We start from the raw sequence: 21,977 nt of genomic DNA on the forward strand, positions 1-21,977 counted from the left end.
TTCATTCAATAGTCTAAAAAGAAGGTTGCCATGTAAAGATATCAAAATTCAATTTGAATTCAAAACGATACATCTCGATTTCATCAGTTAAATCTGTTCTCCTTCATAAAAATCTAGATCGAAATTGTCTATGACCAATGAATTTGGCAGAGGTGACCTCAGATGCTGCCATGTGTTCTATGTCATGTGGATGGCTAGATCTGAGAGCTTCGAGACCTGGGCCCTCGGTGAATCTTCTTCACTGGCAACGAAACATCGGCTGCGGCCTTGGCAGTTGCAGCGAGGGGTTTAGCAGAATTTAATGCCAACCCAGTGAGCCCTTGGGAAAGGAGAGGATGCAGCAACATGGGTCATCCCCATTTTTGGTTCCTCCGTCGAAAAAATTTTCTGGGTCATGACCTAGTCACTCTCTAAAGCATAGTTGTTGTCGTTGTGGATCATCACAGGGAAACCAAAGATCGTACCGTTCTTCTTCCCACGCGTTCCTTCAACAACATCGTGGTCGTCATCTTCCTCTTCTTTCTTCGGTCCATCTTCGATAACCAAATTAGAAGAACCCGAATTGTCATTGGAAATGGATCCAACTCCTTTCCCCTTCTCATCGTTTTCTTCTACAGAGAAGCCGCCCTCTGGCTCCTTCTCTCAGGTGAGTCATTGAGATCCCACATACCATTTCTTAATTAGTGTTTACCTCTTTCTCCTCCTCCATTGGTGGTCTGCAGAAGATCGAAGATCCGGATTTTCTCTGATCTTTCCTTGTATCTACAAGGGACAGCCTAGCTTCACTGGTCATCCCTCCCCATCGAAACCGGAATTTGGGTTACTGTCGGCAAATCCCATCATCTGTTCTTCCACTCTACCGGCTGTGAGATCCATACTGGCAGAGGAAGCAGCGGCGCCGCTAGTGGCATTGGCAGAGACGTCTAGAGAGAGTGAGGAGGGAGAAGAAGAAGAGTGGCCTCACAGATCTGGCCGTCCATGTGTCACCATCCAAGTTCGCCTCCGCCAGAATCGTTGGTCATAGACGATTTCGATCCCATAAATCTAGTTCACCAATTCTCAATACACGCCCCGATTACGATTCTGACGCCAAAATTAAGCAAGAAGATAAATCATTTCTTGCCATGGAGAAGTACTGATATCGATGACCATGAATGCCCTTTCAATCCTTTGAACGAGTAGATCATAATTAGAGGGTTTTGAAAATGAGTACGACAACCCAATGTCTATTAATGTGACCCTTAATGTGCTGCATTTTACATTCCCTAATTAGTTTGAACATAGATTATGGTTGAAACTTAATTGTTTCCTGCCTAGTTCAATAACATTGATTATGGTCACTGTAATTGACATCCCTCCATGGACCAGTCACTCACATTAGCTAGGGAGAAGATCTGTTACGTGCATATAGGGGTAACTGAGAAAATTTCTATCAGACAGTCGTGCTTATGTAGTCTTGTGTGACTGACGGGTCCTGTAAGCTTAAAAAAAAGTTCTATCGGATAGTCGTGCAACCTGTTATGATGTATGATGTGGATTGTTAGGCAATTAAGAAAAGACATAGTAATAGATGCTAAGATGGATGCATGGGAAAACTAGGAGGGATAAGGTAACGAATAAATGTATTAGAGAGGATTTGGGAGTTGCTCTAATTCATGATAAGCTTCGTGAAAATTGTTTGATATGCTATGGCCATGTTCAATGGATGCCATTGGATGTGATAATAAGGAGGAGCAACCTTATCCAAAAAGAAGGATCCAAAAGAGCTAGATGCAAATCGAAAATGACCATAGAAGAGGTTGTGAGGAAGGACATGCATAGATTAGGCCTAGTCCCAAGTATGGCCTTGAATAGAGCAGAATGGAGGGCTAAGATCTATGTGACGGACCCCCTGTAGTTGTGTACTACTTTGTTAATGCTTTTGATTTTTTGTTTCCTTCTTTTGGTTGTCTTCTTCCTTTTCTTTACTTGGATCTATGTAGCTGACCCCATTAAGTTGGGATAAGGCTTTGTTGTTGTTGTTGTTATAATTTAAAATCACTATTTACCTTGTTCAACTGTGCAAGAGTGACACGAGCAAAGAAAAAGAGGTGACAACTTATTGACACCATAAGGGGTGCTAAAAAGAAAATCCCAAACTTAATCCATGAGGTATAAATTGATTTCGAAATTTCTATAAATATGAAGATTGAATTGTTCAATAGAGGAAAATATATTGCAAGAACTTAAAGGTCAATATAATAAATGTAAATCTAGTTTAATTAGTTGGGCCAAAAGATATACTTTCCCTAAATTTAATAGCTGAGATAACATAAAGAAAAAGGGATCCTTTTAGGCATTGCCTTGTTTGTTTAGTTGTAGAATTTTCCTTGCAATTGATATTTTATATGAAAATCTTTCCCCATATAAAATTTCCTACATTTTGAATTTGATTTTCATATTTTACTTTAAAACCAAAAAGTAAAAAATTTATATTTTACCGTAATCTTGGCATGCTCTCAACTCACTTTTTTAGAGAATTATTCTATTTCTCACTATGGGCTTGTCCTGTCCACATTCACTCGACAAGACAGTGATGTGGAGAGCTTTGTTGAGCGCCAGGGCCCTTGACATTCATAGAGGACCTCGAATTTCCACCCCAAATTGGGAAGAAGAATCAGAAGAAGAGGATGATCCTATGGTAGGAATCATTACCATAACAAATAGTGATGATGAAGAGTGTTGATGAAGAGTGTTATTCTACGGAGATCATCATGAAGAAACCTACCAATGTGATGGAAACTCAAAGTGGAAGAGACTACAAGGCCAAGGCCCTAGCTATAGAATAGTCAAGGACTAATGAGGCAGGAACTAGTGGCTTGAAGAAAGAACTAGAGAATCTAGTCTTGGCTCAGCTCAAGAAGTCCCAAGCTAATATATTGATTTGGGGATTGTTGATGGCCTCCCCCACACACCATGAAGCAGTCTTGAAGTCTCTCACCAATATATAAGTGCCAATCAAGATAGATCCAGTGCATCTCTCGCACATAGTAGGGGCAACTTATGCAGTAATATCATTGATGTTCTCAGATTCTGAACTCTCTAAAGGAACCTAGCATAATAAAGCTCTACACATCACAGTAGAATGTCTTAATAAGGTGGTTCCCCAGGTTCTCATTGACAACGTGTCCACTTTGAATGTTCTATCCTCGAGATCGGCAAAGAGTTTTAGCATCAACCTGGAAGATATGAGGCCATCAAACCAAACCATGCGGGCATATGATAACAACAAGAGGAAAATCCTTGGCATTTTTACCATCGCTGTGATGATCGACCCGGTGAAGTTTGATATTGATTTCTAGATCATTGATATACTAGCGTCTTTCAACATGCTCTTGGGAAGGCCTTGGTTACATCATGCAAAGGCTGTGTCCTCTAGTCTCCATTAGAAAATAAAATTCATTCATGAAGGGAAGGTGATTATAGTAGCCAGGGATCCCAAAGTGGTGAACACCTTAGCCAATATTGAAAATGGAGAAGAACAAGACCAGGAAGTTTAACTTAGTGATTTCAAAATAGAGGAAACTTGTGTAGCACTCGCCAAGGAAATGCCAAATGAAAAGATTTTGGCTAACTATGAAGCTATATGGAGCCCTCTGGTGAACCAAATGATGAGGAACATGCAATACTTTCCAAGGATGGGATTGCGAAAGTATCATCAGGGTGTTTCAAAATTACCTACTCTAGTGGTTAACAAAGGAAGGAGTGGCCTTGGGTAAATTCCTCAAACCCCTCGACCTAGGAGCAAGAATGGTAGCAAAGGGCAAAAGGTACTAAGGATGACCAGGAAAATTTTTGCCTCTTACTACCCCACTCTTAACGGGTACTTCGTAAGGGAAGGAGAAGATTTTCCCTTCTACGAAAATGTTGAACTATGATTTGATGAAACCACTGTGAAGATGCAACTAGGATTTGAGGTATTCTTTCAATATGAGTTTGACTGTGTAACTCATGAGGTAGAATAATAGCAAGTGCTAGTCAAAGAAAGTGATCAAGACAGTTGTATCACCTAGAGAGTAAAAATTGCACTGATTGAGAATGGGTCTTCCTCTAGTCTTACAACATCGATCTAGTCAAAAGAGGCACCAAGTCCTTAAGTCCTACTGAAAAGAGAATGGGAAAAGAAGATAAGGCTCATCTGGAGTTTATAGCTTCCCATTGATTTGAAAAGCTACATTTGCTCCCTCCTATAAGAACCAAGAGCCCAAGAGTTACATGAGCTCAAGCTTCGTCCTTGCAGAGAAAGAAGTATATATGCGAAGCAAAGAAGAGCACAAAGAATGATGGTTTGCATGTACTGTGCCCGAATCAACTGCAACGAGAAGGTCCATGAGGGTGGTCAAAGATGTGATTGAGGAATCGGGATGGCCTCCATCAATAGGCTTGAAAAGATGGACTTTATAGAAAAAGGATTGAGCAGTCTTCACCAATCGTCACTTCTCAGAAAGTTCGGCTTTCGAGAACACGAGATTGATCAACTGGTATTTGTGAAGAAGCAGGCACCTATCCAGAAGAACCATTGCACCATTGATGAAACAACAACAACTTTCTTAGAAGGAGAAGGAGGCCCTTTGCTGCATTTAATCCACCGAGCCATCGAATCGCTCCTGAACTGGACTAGCATCTGGGAGACCTTCAAGTTTATTCATGCTATTGAGTCAACCAGCCCCGTTTGTCATACCCCGTTCACACTGAACCGGGCCAGTGACCGAGTTAACACCGGTTAACCCAAACCTGCCAGGATCATCAGATACTGTATTCCACCATAGCATACACACAACTAATATAAACTCATCAGATCAGCGGAAGACTAAGTTTTACCTGTGAATAATCCCATAATACTTGATACCCGGATAGTGATACAATAATTATATACATTTGGGCCCGAAGGCATGATATTTACATAAAAAGAATAAAATTCAAATATCAAGTACATAAGGAAATCCACCAAAACAATCAGAGTACACAGCTCGGCTCAGTTTCAAGGCTAGAGCTCAGCTCAGCATCAAGGGTTGAGCCCAGCTCGGCATCACGTGGTAGAGCTCAGCTCGGCCTCAGAAGTGGAGCTCAGCACGGCCTCAAAACTACTATCCCGTAGCACAGCTCTCACACGAGCAGTCAGTGCCATGCTCTAACTCCTCAGGGGTCCACAAGTCCTCTTCAGGAAACTCGACTGTGGGACCCACCCCGTGCTCCTCAGATGTATGACCTACAAAATCATCTAAAAAGGGGCGTATACGTGGGATGAGCTCACTAGCTCAGTAAGTAGAAAGATGGACCACACAGCAGCCCACACATCACAACATATCATATGCACTACATGCCATGCTATACATTTTAAATCACATCCACCTAAGCAACAGTACTAAGTCCTCAGTTTTAGTGCTACTACAACTACAGTGCGCGTATACTCCGGGTACGAGCCACGAATTCCCTCCCGCGATACGCCCATAGGGCTGTCGGAGAAGGCCCACTGTGAGTACTCAAAAAAGTAAAGACAATGCCGTCCACCGGCTCTCAACAGAAATGTAAATGACTAAAAATAAAGGTACTGACTCCAGCAATTTAAAAGCAGTACGATTGGCCCTCTTGAATGTACCACCGGGGTTGCCGACTGTCCTACATGACCCGTCGGGCGTTATGTCTAACCGCCACAGTGACCCGACGACCGCGACCACTGCTTCCCCCCAAATGATAACCCAACACCTTAACCCCTGTTGGGAAGGGTCGTAGCACGGGATGGTGAAAATCCTAATACCGCATGCTCCTATATGACATTAGTACAATTGCATAGTGCCTCCGTTTCCCATTCCACGGGCCACCAATGCACTCGTCTCCAAGCCGACTACGGCGTCTAGTCTATCAATGCAACATGCACAATGATGTCCACATTCAACATATAAACATCTCATTCAATTGGCAATTGGAAAGTAAACATAGCACATATGCACATCAATGTGTGGAATGAATAGTCTACATAGCATATTCATGATGGCATGACTAGACTAGATATAATTAAATGAATGCCAAACAATGCCTTGAAACAAGGCCAAACGTCCTCTCCCCACTTACTTGTAGTGTACAAGGATTCCCGTTCGGTATGGGTGAGATCCGGTGCGAATCGGGTAGGATTTGGTGAACCTAACATAATTGAGCGGGGTTAGTACTTCACCATTTTAGGATCAAAATTAATGAAATCCGATGACAAAATCGTGTTTAGGACGTCAAAAGAAGGTCACACGTCCGATTTGGGTCCAATCGGACATAAGGATCACCCTCGGGGCCACATGGGTGGGTCAGACAGGTGGGCAGTCTGGCCCACTGGTCCTACCCACCGGTTGGGACCGGCGGGTAGGGGCCCGCCAGTTCCACCCGCCGATTGGGCCAGGGGCCCCTGCTAGGACCGGCGGGTAGGATGGCCCGCCGGTTGGCCCACCAGTTGGGCTCGCCGGTTGTGCCCGAAGGCCCCCCTGCCTTCTCAGGTGGGTGCCCATAGGCGGGTAGGGGCCCACCGGTTGCACCCACCAGTCTTGGCGGGAAACACCCTGTTTCTTCCCAACTTTCTCCATTCTTTGGGGATTCAAATGGGGCTTTTCCCAACCCATTCCTCACACCTTCAAGGTCCTATAGGATGGTTCTAACCTAGATCTAGGTTAGATTCAAGTGATGGAAAACCATCTTACCTTCTTTGCCCAAGAAAGACTTCAAACCCTCCAAATCACTTCAAACCCACCATGCTTCTTCCACCTTGTCAATATCTGTTCAAATCCTTCAAGATCAACACATAAATCATCTATTAAACCTTAGATTCGTCATTTCAAAGGGGATTTACAAGATCTCAAGAAACCATACTCGAATCAAGGGTTTAAAGCTTGGGTATGGTGAATGTTCACAAAACCCAACTTTGCTAACCTCTAACCGTAGATCTAGAGTTGAAGATCACTCTCCCGGCGCCGGAATGGGAAGATCAAGCTTCGGCGCCGCTGAAATCCTTCCCTTCTTCCTCTTCCTTCTCTTCCCTTCTTCTTCCCTTTCTTTTCTCTCTCCTCTTTACTATCCTCACCAACGTACGGGTGACATAAATGGAAAGAAAGAAAAAACATAAAGCTATATATATAATTCCTAATTAAGTGAATAGTGCACATGGATGGGTCACTCAGGTGGGTGGGTGCACCCACCTGTCCGCCCACCTGAGGGCCAAAACTTAGGATTTTGACAGGGTTCGGGCCTCGGCACGAACCCCACCCCTGGCATACGATGTAGCATACGTATATACCTTAAAATACGGATATAATACCTGCTTTATCTGTACATGGCCTTATGGTAGGTGCATGTACACGGCTTGGGCACTCCCATCTCTTCTGGCACTGGCTCGGACTTGTCGGGCCAGCCGGTGTTTAAGGTCACCCATGCCATTATAGCCCACAAGGAACCCGCTCTAATTTCCTCTAGCTCGGTTCCTGCATGGTTAAACCGATTCAACCGCGAAATCAGACCGGGTTTAAGAAGCGGGGTATTACAATAGTAGAACCCTAGTTTGAAGCAGATGCAGAAAGCTTCTCCATCCGACACTTGTAAAAGAGGAACATTTGATCACGATCAAGAAGGTTCTCTTTGATCACAGAAACTTCCTTGAAATTCTGAATCCAAGCATGCAAGCGTTGGAATGTATGGGCTTCCACCCATTTCTGATGTAATATGCCTTCCAGCACTCCCAACCAGTGAGCAATCCATCCAAAGGCTAAATCTGCTAATCCAATAGTCTCTCCACCAAAGAATTTCTTCTCTCCAAGACCATGTTCTTCAATGGTTCTCAACATTTCTAAGCACCCTTTTATGGCTTTCTCTTGTTCTTCTCCTACTGTGTGAAACATACTCCAAATGATTGAAGTCTATTAAGAACAAAACAAAACATCACCTTAGTTCATCACACTTTAGCTTAGTTGAGCCAAAAGAAAGTGCCCACAACAGAAATAAAAGATTAAAATAGATGCATAAAGAAAACTAAAATAGAAGGCCTAGAGCAGCTCCTGTCCATGCTTAAAATCACATTTCAAATTTCGTCGAAATCTCGCAAATTTCAACATGTCTGAAATGAAACAGGAGGCAAAACCCAGAGTCAAAACTGTTTCATCGAAATTTTGGTCGCAAAAATGCACTGTTTCATTGAAATTTTGGATTTTTTGACTCCCTAAATGGCCAAGAAAAGCTCACAAAACAAATACATTGTTTCAAAGATATTTCAGTGACCGAAAGGAGATTTTGAACTATGCTTAAAATGTAATTTACCTTATCTTCAGCAAATTTAGTCCAAAATCGAGCTACGACTCTCTCTCATAAAGATCAGTTGGGAGCAAGGGATTCTCAGGCCATGTCTCTTCAATGTATTGAAGGATGACAATGGATTCCACAACTGGTTTTCCTCCATGAACAAGTACTGGGATCTTCTTGTAAATTGGGTTGTACTGTAAAAGCAAAGCACTCTTGTTGAACAGATCTTCTTCAATGTATTCATAGTCTACCCCTTTTAGTTTCAGAGCCCATTTGACTCTGCAGCTAAATGGGCTAGACCAATATCCAAATAGCTTTAGTTCTTCTCCCATGTTGATAAGTGAGAAAACAAATTAAGATGATTTGGAAGGCTTGCGAGTTGTAACCACCTCCTCCTCCTGAACTGATTTATATATAGTGATTGATGAACTGAGCTTTCATGGGCAGTGATCTTCCAATTTTTTTCTATATTATGTCAAGAACAGTATCAAGATGGCGATCATGACTTTAGGTTAGATTTTTCCAGATTATACAAATGCTTACGTTTGTTGATGCATACTCTTAGTGGTCAATTGGGTTGCAAACTAGGCCAAGCAACTCCTAGTGGTCAATTGGGTTGCAAACTAGGCCAAGCAACTCTTAGATGGCCTAACAACAACTGCCTAGCGTAGTTGATGAAGTTGTGGTGTGCTCAGCCCTTGCTTACTATGAGGTCTCAAGTTTGAACCTCTTGATCGCTTCATTGCCTTATCTTGAATTTGGATTTGTTACATGTACGTTCACCTAGGCATATATATGAGGATCCAACCCATCCCATTTGTAAAATGAGAAGGGTGAAAGATCCAAATGATAGAGTCTATGTGCCTTGTGGGATTCACATCTTTTACAGATGAAGGAAAGGCATGGGAATTCTTACTTGACTTAGCTGACAAAATCCGTGAGTGGGAATCAACCCAAGAGAGTGAAAGAACCATAGGAGGAAAATGATATTTTGTGGATGGGTTGTAGCCAAGGAAGCCTATTTGGATAGCCTAATCAAGAGAATTGATGCTATTATTCCTAGAGAGCCATCATCAGTCAATTTGGTTAAGATTTGTACTTGGTGTCAGTCCCCTGGACATCTCCTAGAAGAATGCCCCAACACCTCTGGGGGCACTTCTAATGATAGTGTTAATGCCTTATACCAGAATAATCCATATAGTAATACTTACAGTGCAGGATGGAGAAATCACCCAAATTTCTCTTGGAATCAGGGTAACCAAGCAGGGCCTTCCAATCTCCATAATCAAGGTCAACTTGGACTCTAAAGGCCTCCCTTTGCACAACAATCTTTTTCCCAAAATACTTTTCCTAGGTCAAATGCAGGACCTCAGGCTAGTTTTCCTAGGGCCCCTCTCCTATCATCTTATCAGCAACCCCCTGGGTTTACCAAAGATTTTTCTGAAACTAAAGATGATTTGGTTAAGGAAACAAAAAATGATTCTTCTGAATAGGGGCAAATCCCTAACAGTCCTTATGTTCATCCTATCCCATTTCCTAATCACTTGGTAAACAAAAGGAAGACTACTTCCTTGGACAAAATTTTAGAAGTCTTCAAAAGGTAGAAGTGAATATCCCCCTTTTGGATGCCATATCCCAGATCCCCGCCTATGCAAAGGTACTGAAAGATTTGTGCACTCACAAACGTATCACTAGTGTGCTAAAAAAGATGTTCTTGGCAGGTAACATTAGTTTTATAATCACTCAGCCTATAGCAGCCAAGTATAAGGATCCAGGGAGCCCTACCATATCTTATGTCATAGGCAACACCTACATTGAGCATACCTTACTTGACCTTGGTGTAAGTGTGAATCTTTTACCTTACCATGTGTACAAGCAACTTGGATTGGGAGAATTAAAAGCCACTGGAACTACTCTTCAGTTAGCAGATAGGTCTGTTAAAATTCCTAAAGGGATGGTTGAGAATGTCTTACTAAAGGTAGAGGAATTTATTTTCCTTGTTGATTTCATTGTGTTAGATACCAAGCCCTTGTCAACCAAGAATGAGATCCCAATAATTCTAGGAAGACCATTCTTGGCTACTAGTAATGCATTAATCAACTACCGGAATGGTTTCCTAAGATTATCTTTTGGTAACCAAACTATTGAGTTTAACATGTTTAGGATAGGCAAGCAACCACATATGGAAGAAGATATTAATATGATTGAGGATTTTCTGGATTTTTCTGATGATTTAATTACCAACTTTGATATTAATTTTGATTCAGAATTTCAAGAGTATATGAATGAGTTGGATGATGATAATGAAAATTTCTTTTCTAAAGTCTTGAGTCTTCACACACATGTGGAGCCCTTAGGACCCCTTTCCAATTCTATTCCCAAACCTTTCATTGTTGAGCCCCCTGAGCTAGATCTTAAAGAGTTGCCATGTAATTTGAGGTATGCTTTCCTAGGGCCTAACCAGACTCTTTCTGTAATAATTTCTTTAAATTTTACTTCTAGCCAGGAAGAGGAGTTACTTAAAGTATTAAAAGATAAGAAGGAAGCCTTAGGTTGGACCATGACTGATATCAAGCGTATAAGCTCTTCTATTGTGCAATATCATATACATCTTATGGAGGATTCCAAACTATCCACAGAACCCCAAAGAAGAGCTAACCCAGTGATGATGGAAGCTATTAAAAAAGAGATCCTAAAGTGCTTGGATCATGGAATAATTTATCCTATTTCTGACAGCCAATGGGTAAGCCCAATTCACGTAGTGCCTAAGAAGTCTGGTGTGACTGTAGTTCTCAATACCAATAATAAACTAATTCCAACTTGTGTCTAATCTGGGTGGAGAGTGTGCATAGACTACAGGAAACTTAATGTGGCAACCTGGAAGGACCACTTCCCATTGCCATTTATTGACTAGATGTTAGAGAGGTTAGATGGATATGAATACTATTGTTTTCTTGATGGATATTTCTGCTATAACTAGATCCCAATTGCTTTAGAGGACCAACATAAGACCACTTTTACATGTCTATATGGAACATTTTCTTACAGGCGTATACCCTTTGGGCTTTGTAATGCCCCTGCTACGTTCCAACGATGCATGATGAGCATATTTTCTAACATGGTCAAAAAATTCTTAGAAGTATTTATGGATGACTTTTCAATTCATGGGAATTCCTATTCTGAATGTCTTCATCATCTTTCTCTAGTTTTCAAAAGGTGCATATTTAAGAATTTGATTTTGAATTGGGAGAAATTTCATTTCATGGTTAAATCTGGTATTGTTTTAGGCCATGTAATATCCAAGGAGGGAATTAAGGTAGATAAAACCAAAGTTGATTTAATTGATAATTTACAACCTCCTCAATCTGTTAAGGACGTCCGATCTTTTCTAGGGCATGTGGGCTTCTACAGAAGGTTTATTAAGAACTTTAGTCAGTTAGCCCCACCTCTCACTTCATTACTTGTCAAAGATCAAACTTTTGAGTTTTCTAAAGAGTGCCTAGAATCTTTCAAATAACTTAAGAAAGAGTTGACCAATGCACCCATTGTTCAACCACCTGTTTGGACTGAACCTTTTGAACTGATATGTGATGCTTCAGATTTTGCCATAGGAGCGGTTTATGTCAAATGATTAATAAGTTATCCACTATCATTTATTATGCTAGTAGGACCTTAAATGATGCACAACTCAATTATACAACCACTGAAAAAGAATTTTTAGTGGTTGTGTTTGCATTAGAAAAGTTTCGATCTTACTTAGTTGGTTCACATGTGGTGGTGTATACTGATCATTCTGCTCTCAGATACTTAGTTCAGAAGAAGGATGCCAAAGCCCGTCTCATTAGGTGGGTTTTACTTTTGTAAGAGTTTGATTTAGAAATTAGGGATAAAAAAGGAGTTGAAAACCTAGTTGCAGACCATTTATCCCGGCTTCCCAATTCCTTGACTGTTGATTCTCCAGTCAACGAGAACTTTCCAGATGAACAATTATTTGCAATGTCCAGTGAACCATGGTTTGCTGACATTGTCAACTTCTTAGTTTCAGGTGTGACTCCGGATCACTGGTCCACCCAAGATAAGTATAGGTTTCATTCCCAAGTTAAGCACTTTTTCTGGGATGATCCTTATTTGTTTAAGATATGTCCGGATCAGATTATCCGACGATGTGTTCCTGATTATGAGCAACATTCCATTCTCTCTTTTTGTCATGATCATGCATGTGGTGGACACTTTGGACCTAAGAAGACTGCCGCAAAGGTTCTCCAATGCGGATTTTATTGGCCCACTCTTTTTAGAGATGCTTTTGATTTTTGCAAGGCTTGCCCTGCCTGCCAGTCTTTTGGCCGTATCAATAAAAGGAACATGATGCCCCTCAACCATATTTTGGTAGTTGAGATCTTTGATGTATGGGGCATCGATTTTATGGGACCATTCCCTAATTCTTTTGGGAATTTGTACATACTTTTGGCCGTTGATTATGTTTCTAAATGGATAGAGGCCATACCTTGTAAAACTAATGACAACAAAGTGGTGGTCCAGTTTCTCAAAGAGAACATTTTTTCCCGCTTTGGTGCACCACGTGCAATAATTAGTGATAGGGGTACTCATTTTTGTAATCGGCCTTTAGAGGCCCTAATGAAAAAGTATGGAATCACCCATAAGTTATCTACCCCTTATCACCCCCAAACTAGTGGCCAAGTGGAGGTGTCTAATAGGCAGATCAAACAAATCTTGGAGAAGACTATTAATCCCAACCGTAAGGATTGGTCCCTTAGGCTCATTGATGCCTTGTGGGCCCATCGGACTGCATTCAAGACCGACCTTGGTCAGTCTCCCTACCATTTGGTGTATGGGAAAGCTTGTCACTTACCAGTTGAGTTGGAGCATAAGGCCTTTTGGGGCATCAAGAAGCTCAACTTTGATTTATCTGATGCGGGAATTCATCGTAGGCTCCAACTATCTGAGTTGGAGGAACTTAGGAATGAAGCCTATGAAAGTTCTAGGATTTACAAGGAAAAGACCAAAGCTTTCCATGATAAGCACATTCTACGTAAATCTTTTGTAATTGGTGATAAAGTCTTATTGTACAACTCTCGATTGCATCTTTTTCCTGATAAGCTTAGATCCAGATGGGATGACCCATTTATTGTCCATAATATATATTTTCATGGGGCTGTGGAGATTTTGAATCCAAGAACAGGGTAATTTCGAAGGTTAATGGTCAGCGTTTGAAACCATTCTTCGAGTTTCCTAATATTGGTAGTGAAGAGGTCATAGATTTCCATGAATCTCTTTATACTGATGATTAAATTTTAATCAGGTATGATGCATTGAGGACATTGCATGACTTAAGTGTGGGGGAGAAAAACCAGTTTCTTCTTTTTCCACTTTGTTTTATTTGTTTTTCTTTTTATGTTTTTTTGAGCTTGTTAAAGGATGAAGTCTTACTTTGGCTTTCGGCTAATGATCATACCATTCGGTTGCTTGATGTATGAAAAATGAAAGTTTTGATTAAGGTACCCATTTTGAACGTATAAAAACACTGTTGAGAAGAAAGAAACAAGCCTGTGTCTTGAGATGGGACTTTCTTTTGAAAAATAAGAGACCCCTATTTTATGGTGTTGGACCATATGTAAGTCTGTGGGTTCCTTATACTTTTGATTTGGAGTTGAGACCTTTTTAATTTGGCATAGGTTGACAAATGCACAATTTTAAATGAAATGTGAAATGTGGTATAAAGAAGAATAATAGTTCATTCCCTTGGAACTAGACAGGGCATTACGCCTCATGAAGCGTGGTGTCTTGATCAAAATTCCTTGGGAGGAAACTTCTGAAGGAACTCTAGCATCACTGTCTTTGTGGGCATATGTAAAAAGTGAAGCTATATAGTAATTTGGGTGTTTGGTGTTTGCTCCACCATGTCATTCAGGCCAAAAGTAGTGGAGTAGAATAGAGTTTAAGCGAAAAAAAGGAGAAAAAATGTGCAAATGTCATTAATGCTTAGTAATATGTTTTGGTCAAAAACACTCCAACGCCTTAGTCATTGGTTCCCTATTTCTTCACAAGTGGTTTTGCCTTAAGATAAGGATGTTTTGGAAGAGACGAGGTGAGTTTCAAATTAAGAAATATGCTAGTGCCTGGAATTGATCAAGGGTAATAAAAGTTCAAGCATGGGGGTCCCTTGTAAGAAAAATTATCTTTGCTCTGAATCGGTATGAACCTTACCTTTAACTAAGGTTGGGATTTATTTATTCTGAATTTTGGGTGATTATTCACTACAAACACCCACAAGACACAATTCGTCCACTAGGATAACTTAGGGTTTAAAAACTTGTTGCACATGCTAAATGCAACCGTGATTCCTACGAAAGTGAGTTAGGCTTTTTTCTTTCATTTATTTATTTATTTATCTTGGTCGAGGACGAGCAAAAGTTAAGTATGGGAGAATTTGATGAGTACAATAATGTGTGAAATCTTAGGGACATAAGTGTATATTTTACCCTACTTTGGATAATACTACTTTTATTTTTCTTATTTTTTTTAGTTTTCAAGTCTACAAGAGAAAGTGCTTAAAGTGAATCAAGCACTAGTCCAAAGGTGGGACCCACTCATTGGTACCACATCCTATCTCCTATAAAATCCTGAAGATTATTTTCTCTTCTTGCCACCTTACAAGATTTTGAAGATGCTATGCAGAGAGTCCTTTCTGATTTTATCAAGATTGCAAGATATTGGTGAATATTGTAAGGAATGAATAGAATTTGTTAATTTTGAAAATAGATTCTCTCTTTCCTCGCACAATATCTCAGAGAATAAGGATTTTTACCAAAATTTAATTTAATTTAATTTTTTTTTTTTTTTTTAAGAAGACTTGTAAAAGGAAGGACACAAGAAAAAAACCCTATAAAAGCCCCTTCCTCCCCCATCCTATTTTATTATTCCCCTTAGTTTATTTTCTAGTTTATGCTTAATTTTCTTCTCTCTCTCCCTCTCTCACTCTTTAGTTTTAGTTCTTCTCTATTTTTGCTTTAATCACTTTTGTAATAGTTTTTTATGTCAATTAATGCAAGCATTCTTTTATTCTTAGTCAGCCTTTTATATTTATGATTTATGCAATTGAGTTGTAATTTTTAAAGTTATAGTTTTAGGCTTAGATCTAGGTGACAAGATCATGAGCCGTGGAGCATCTTTTTTTTAAAGTTCAGTTTTTTTTTTTTTTCAAGATTTATTTTCTCTAGTACTAAAATTTTCAGATTTAGTTTATTCAAGATCTGATTTTTAGTACTGGTAGTATCTCAAATTACCCAAGCTTTCAAGTTCAAACATTGATTCAAGTAAGTAGGCTCCTTCAGTAGTCTTCTCTACCCCCTCTCATTCTCTCTTCTGACTACCCTTTCCTTTTTAATTTAGGATTTTAATTTCAATAATTACATTATTGCTATCCCTTTCCCCCAAGGTTCATGGTTAGTGTATGTATTGGCTTTGCCCCTCCTAGCCATAGAACCATCAATTTGTTACTTTTATTTTAATTGTCTCCCTTTCCCTAAAGTTAAGTAGAGTAACCCTTGTAAGAGTGACTCTCTAGTCAAGTAGGGAAGCTCATATTATGATGCATCCCTTGGGCTAAGTAGAGAAATCTACTTGTGAGTCACTCTCTAGCTTTCTCCCATTTCTTTAACTTTATTTTTATTTCAGCATTTATTTATTGTTATTATTATTATTATTATTTTTTTAAATTACGTGGGTTATTTATTTTCAGTTATTTATTTATTTAATTTTAATTGCGTAGCTTGCGTCATTAAATTCTTAGATGACGAATGGTTAGGACGTTATTTTAGATACATATGTTTAGGACGGTAATTAGAATTAGATCACAACCATTAATCAATTCACTTTCGTATCATTAAAAGAAATAAAAAAATAAAGTGACTGCTCTCCCTATGTTTGACCCGTAGGTACACTGATTCGTACGCTTGCGGTTACATTTTAAATCCCAACAGGATGCAGGGTGATCAACGGTTGGTGTCGACGGCACTGCATGCTCAGGGTGAGTGTGTGTGTATGTGAATAGGGTGCAGGGTGGCCAATAGTTGGTGCTGGTGGCACTACATGCTTAGGGTGTGTGTGTGTGTGTGTATGTGACTGTGGTGCAGGGTGGCCAACGGTTGGTACCGATGGCACTAGATGCTCAGGGTGAGTGTGTGTGACTGTGTGTGACTGGGGTGCAGGGTGGCCAATGGTTGGTGCCGACGACATTGCATGCTCAAGGTGTGTGTATGTGTGTGTGTGTGAGAGTGTGATTGAATTGTCTTATGGTATATTAAAATGCATTGGATTAGGATAACCACCCTGGTGCTACAACCCTTGCCAATAGGGGTTTACGTATTGGCTAATATTTTCATCCGACGGTCCGTGGTTGGGGATGATTTCTGGTGATTGAGATGCACAGATGCCAACGTCATGACAGACCCTCACGCGATGTTTGATTCTGTGACGAGTATACCCCATTTGCGATGTTGGATTTGATGTAGTGGTATTATGGGAGGGTTATGAATAGGGGTTTGCCGGGTAACGATGTGGTTCTGAAACCAGCACGCTCCTGACCCACAACTAGCTTGTATCCCTGGGGACTGATAATATACATTCATGACTGGGGATAACACCTATGTTGCAGTAGCAATTATACCCCGTTTGGACTTAGAAATTGTTGCTTCTAATTGTTTGATAATAAATGGATCATGTCATTGCATTCATATTGATATGGTTGGGCATGGATATTTATACTATTGCATATTCTTGGATTGTTATGATTGCTTATGCTTGTGTTACCCCTCACTGGGCTTCGTGGAAGCTCACCCCATTTGTTACACCCTTTTTAGATGGTGGAACCAATGCAGAGGCATGCTTGGGACTTCGGTGGCAATGGTAAGGCTTGTGTCTGCGAGACACCGTATTGATGGACACCATTTCTTTATTTTCAATTATTTGTCCTTATGTATTATTTATAATCTTGTAATACCTGGGATCATAATTCAAATGAATTTTTGTAGATGGTAATTATCATTTAGTGAATCACCAGTAGTAGAGTAAAGCTTACAAATCTTATACGTGTACTCTGATTTTAGTTGTGATTTTGGGGCATTTACGGATTTGAGTACTGTATCTATGATCCTGGAGGGTTACGCTAAATGGATATAGATATTCAGTGCTGTATACCTTAGCCTAGAGGAGGCAGGGTGTGACACATATGAACCATGTTCCCATCCTCTCCCATGGTCCCATTAGGTGGGCATGTGATTCTATTACATGCTAGTAGCATTGAGGATGCCCCTTACTTAAAAATAAAGATTGCAGGTTTTTTTCTTCCTTATATCTTTCTTTTTAAGTATAATTTTCAAAGATTATATAGCAACCTCTTTCTCTCTCTGAGGCTATGTTTGGTAGCCAAGAGAAGAAAAGAAAAGAAAAAAGAATCTAGAAAAGAAAAGAAAAGAAAAGAAAAGAAATGGTGAGAAAATAAAAAGAGTATGCATATTTGGTTAGCAAGAGAAGAAAAGAAAATAAAAGAAAAAAATTCAAAAAAATTTGAATTCTAAGAAAGAGATAGATACATACGAAATCATTGTTCAATCATTCATTTTTTGTCTTATTATGTTTTCATATTTTCTCATGTTTTCTTGTGTTTTTAGTAAGAAATTTTTTGGGAGAGCAAAAGAAAAGTGTAAAGAAAAATTCTTAACTCAAGGAAAAAAAATACAAAAATTGTATTTTTCTCTTTTCTTGTCTTTTCTTTTCTTTTCTTCTCTTGGCTACCAAACACAGCGTGACTGTATTTATTAACAAATTGCATTAGAACCCTCTCCTAATTTTCTTTTTGTTTCATTTCTTTTCTTGCCATCCAAGCACAGGGTCAGATTTTTCTCTTGTTGATAATTTGAATCTTTTCTGTAGGATCCTTGTAGTCTTGTCTCATCATCCAGCTTTGCTTTGCACCAATAATTGCTCCACTACCCAAGTGATCTAGTCCCAACATTCAACTTTACTGTGGAACCATAGTTAGCAAATTCGGATTCGGGAATTATTCGGGTGGAGAATTATTTGGAATAATTCGATTGATTAATTTAAGGATTCGGTCAAAAAAGCGGTCAAAAAAACTTAATGGGTTTTTTTTTTAAATTTTTTTTATTGTTTTTTTTTTTTTTTTTTGGTTTTTTTTTTAAATAATGTTTAAGTGGATAGAATAATTCGGTTTAATTTGGATTCGGTCTGAATTATTCACGTTTTATATTCACTTTTGAAAAAATCGCAAATTTTAAAGAATTTTATTTCTAATTCGGATTCGATCCGAATTTTTGATAAAATTCGGAAAAATTCGATTTGATCGAATAATTCACGAATTCGGCGAATTATTCGGCCGAATTGATAACACTGTGTGGGACAACAAATCGTTAAAATCCATGATGCCACGGAGATTCTCCACTCTCCTTTGTTGGAAAAGTTGCAGTCATGTTACCAAACCAGTTACTAATCACCGACCTTGTGGGTTCTCTTGGCAAAGAAAAAGTTGAGAAAGTTACATTGACTTGCTTTCTTAGTCTTCCAAGTTGCAAAGCACAATTTCTTTCCTTTACTTCCCTTTTCTTTCTTGTCCTGCAGAAGCAATTGAAGCAAAGAGAGCAAGGAAAATGGCTGAGAGTATTATCACCTTCTTCATAGAGAAGCTATCCGATTTGATCACCCGTGAAGCAAACTTCCTTACTGGAGTGGATGAGCAGATCAATTCACTTCGTAACGAGCTCGAATGGATACGTTCTTTCTTGAAAGATGCAGATGGAATATGCAAAGATAATGAAAGAGTAAGGCTCTGGGTGAATCAAGTAAGAAGCATCTCTTATGATGCTGAAACTGTTATTGATGAATTTATCTTCAAAGTAGAGCGGCAAAGGCAAAGAGGAAGGAGAGGTATGGGCCAATTGAAGCTCCTTCATGACTTGGGCAATCAAATTGAACAGATCAAAAAGAGGATTGAAGAAGTTTCAGTCAACAAATCAAAGTATGGAATTGAAGCTTTACAGATTGGAGAACCATCTTCAAGTTCCTCACAACAAAGCTTATCGCGGAGGCAGAGGAGGACCCCTGTGGTGGAGGAAGTAGATGTGGTGGGAATTGAAGATGAAGCAGAAATACTAGTGAGTCAGCTGATCCAAGGAGAGCCGCGACTTTCCATCCTTTCAATTGTTGGTATGGGTGGTTTAGGGAAGACCACTCTCGCAAAGAAAGTCTATAACAGCAATGAAGTTAGTAGGCATTTTGAGTGTCGTGCTTGGATTTACATGTCTCAAGAATACAATATTAAAGAGCTGTTGGAGAGCCTCCTAAATCAAGTTGCTGAGCTCAATAAAAGGCATCAAAGGGAAGTAACTCAGATGAGCGAACAAAATTTGCAAAGGCTGCTCTTTGGGTACTTAAAGGATAGGAGATACCTGGTGGTAGTTGATGACATTTGGAGTAAAGATGCTTGGGACAGTTTGAAAGTTGTTTTCCCTGAAGCAACAACAGGAAGTAGAGTAATGCTTACTACTCGCAATAAAGAGGTTGCACTTCATGCAGATATGGAGAACATTCCCCATGAATTGCGATTTTTAAGCAAAGATGAGTGCTGGACATTGTTTTGTAAGAAAGCTTTGCCTAAGAATGTTCCACTTGTTTTGTCTCCAGAGTTGCAGAAAGTAGGAAGAGACATTGCTGCTAAATGTGGAGGTTTACCTCTCGCTGTTGTTGTACTAGGTGGATTATTATCAAGGAAAGATAGAATCCCAAGTGAGTGGGCCAAAGTACTCAAGCGTATCAATGGGAAATTTTGTGAAGGCCATGATCAGATCACAAGAATACTAGCTCTAAGCTATGATGATCTGCCTTACAACTTGAAATCATGCTTCCTCTGTTTAGGTGTTTTCCCTGAAGACCATGAAATACATGTAAGGAAATTAATTCAGCTATGGGTTGCAGAGGGACTTGTACAACAGAGAGGCAATGAAACAATGGAGGAAGTAGCAGAAGACTATTTGGAGGAGCTGATTGATCGTTGTATGCTTCAATCGTCAAGGAGATCCAGTGTTGGGATTAGAACATGTCGCATCCATGATATGCTACGGAATCTCTCCATATCAGAGGCCATGGAGGACAAGTTTCTTGATGTTCGCCAAATTACAGACTTTGAATCCCCGGTTCGAACACATCGACTGATTGTTTATGGCGATCTTCGTAAGTATATCTCCTTAAACCATAACTGTCCAACACGATATCTTCGATCTTTCTTGTGCCATGCCACGGATGTATATTATGAAGAATTGGGCCGAAAACACTGGAGATTTCTTTGTGGTGGTTTTAGGTTACTCAGGGTGTTGGATATCCCACAGATGGGAATCACTAAGTTGCCAAATGAAATAGGTGAAATGATTCATTTGAGGTACGTGGGGTTGAGAGGTAATTACTTAACAAGTCTCCCAAAAACCATATGCAATCTTATCAACCTACAAACACTTGACATAAAGCCTACCTATGCAGTGGCTCCTTGCTGTCAAGATATACCCAGTATTATCAGTGAGATGATTCAATTAAGACATCTACACATGAACTGGGGGAAGATATTAGGCTCATCAAGAATTGGAAATCTAAGAAACCTGCAAACTTTGTCAGAAATAGAAGCAGGCAGTTGGATTGAGAATGGCTTGGCCCAATTGACAAATCTTCGAAAACTAGTAGTAAGAGGGGTCTTAAATTCACACAGGGAGGCATTGTCAAATTCTATTGTCTGTTTAGAGAACCTCCAATCCTTGTGTTTGTCAACAACTGTGAATGACAAAAGTATTGTCTTTCCAAGCTTGACATTCTCAAATCATGTTCATCTTTATAAGCTGCAAATGTTTGGAAGGTTGGAGAAGCTACCAGACTTGCATGGGTTCCCTCAAAACATCACTCAGTTATACTTGCAGGGGTCCTGTTTGATGCAGGACCCAATGGCAACACTAGAGAAGCTGGCACACTTACGAACTCTTGTATTGAGTGGTGAAGTGTACAAGGGAAAGACGCTAGTCTGTTCTGCAGGAGGGTTTCCTGAGCTTCAAGAATTGGAACTTGTGGACTTAAATGAAATAGAGGAATGGAGGGTGGAGGAAGGGGCAATGTCCAGCATCAAGCGTGTGAAACTCTTTGCTTGCTTTTACCTGAAGATGCTTCCTGAAGGGTTCCAGTATTTGACCACACTCAAGGAATTGGAAATAATCGCGATGCCTCTTAAAAATAGGATTCTCCCAGAAAATGTAGGAGAGGATTGGTACAAGATCCAACATGTACCATCGGTTGTTATAAAGGATGTTTTTTTTCAAGGACCGAGACGCTATTGAGATTGTCATCTGATTCTAAAAGACGAACTAATGCAAGTAAGTTTTCACACTCATGTAGTGATTCCCAGTCAATCTAGTTCTTATGTGTTTGCATTGAATGGATCTAAGGGTTCTGTTAGTGGTGCAGTGTCATCCATGTCTAGTATCTTTGTTTTCCAACATGTAGCTGTCTTGAATGAAGATGTAATGAGGTTGTATTAGTAATGAATAAAATAGTTATCTATTTACCCATATGCGCGCACACAATCAAGAAGAAACAGT

The 21,977-nt window shown here is 39.8% G+C and overlaps 2 protein-coding genes and 1 pseudogene across 3 annotated transcripts; 2 read left to right on the forward strand and 1 right to left on the reverse strand.

Annotated features, from left to right (window-relative positions):
• The first annotated feature begins 272 nt into the window (after positions 1–272).
• LOC122063353 lies at positions 273–1,218 on the forward strand. Of its 2 annotated transcripts, none has more exons than XM_042627075.1 (2): positions 273–646; positions 770–1,218. In XM_042627075.1, exons 1-2 carry the CDS (start codon positions 575–577, stop codon positions 1,022–1,024), a joined length of 327 nt encoding a protein of 108 aa, XP_042483009.1. In that variant the 5' UTR covers positions 273–574; the 3' UTR covers positions 1,025–1,218. The 2 variants fall into 2 exon arrangements, with proteins under 2 accessions (XP_042483009.1, XP_042483010.1); XM_042627076.1 differs by having other exon boundaries at positions 776–1,218.
• Positions 1,219–7,571: 6,353 nt separating this feature from the next.
• LOC122063336 lies at positions 7,572–8,642 on the reverse strand (annotated as a pseudogene).
• A 10,284-nt stretch (positions 8,643–18,926) lies between these two features.
• Positions 18,927–21,947, forward strand: LOC122063339 (probable disease resistance RPP8-like protein 4). Its single transcript, XM_042627058.1, has one exon. The coding sequence runs from the start codon at positions 18,996–18,998 to the stop codon at positions 21,714–21,716; it is 2,721 nt and encodes a 906-aa protein (XP_042482992.1). The 5' UTR covers positions 18,927–18,995; the 3' UTR covers positions 21,717–21,947.
• Positions 21,948–21,977: the final 30 nt, after the last annotated feature.

The sequence above is a fragment of the Macadamia integrifolia genome, unplaced genomic scaffold (assembly GCF_013358625.1).
Source record: "Macadamia integrifolia cultivar HAES 741 unplaced genomic scaffold, SCU_Mint_v3 scaffold1299, whole genome shotgun sequence".
Taxonomy (NCBI): Eukaryota; Viridiplantae; Streptophyta; class Magnoliopsida; order Proteales; family Proteaceae; genus Macadamia; species Macadamia integrifolia.

Bases quoted from the DNA above. Each gene is read 5' to 3' on its own strand.
- LOC122063353 (XM_042627075.1), top strand. From the start codon at position 575: ATGGATCCAACTCCTTTCCCCTTCTCATCGTTTTCTTCTACAGAGAAG. The intron at 647-769 runs GTGAGTCATTGA...TGTATCTACAAG, and splicing joins CCTCTGGCTCCTTCTCTCAG to GGACAGCCTAGCTTCACTGG.
- LOC122063339 (XM_042627058.1), top strand. From the start codon at position 18,996: ATGGCTGAGAGTATTATCACCTTCTTCATAGAGAAGCTATCCGATTTG.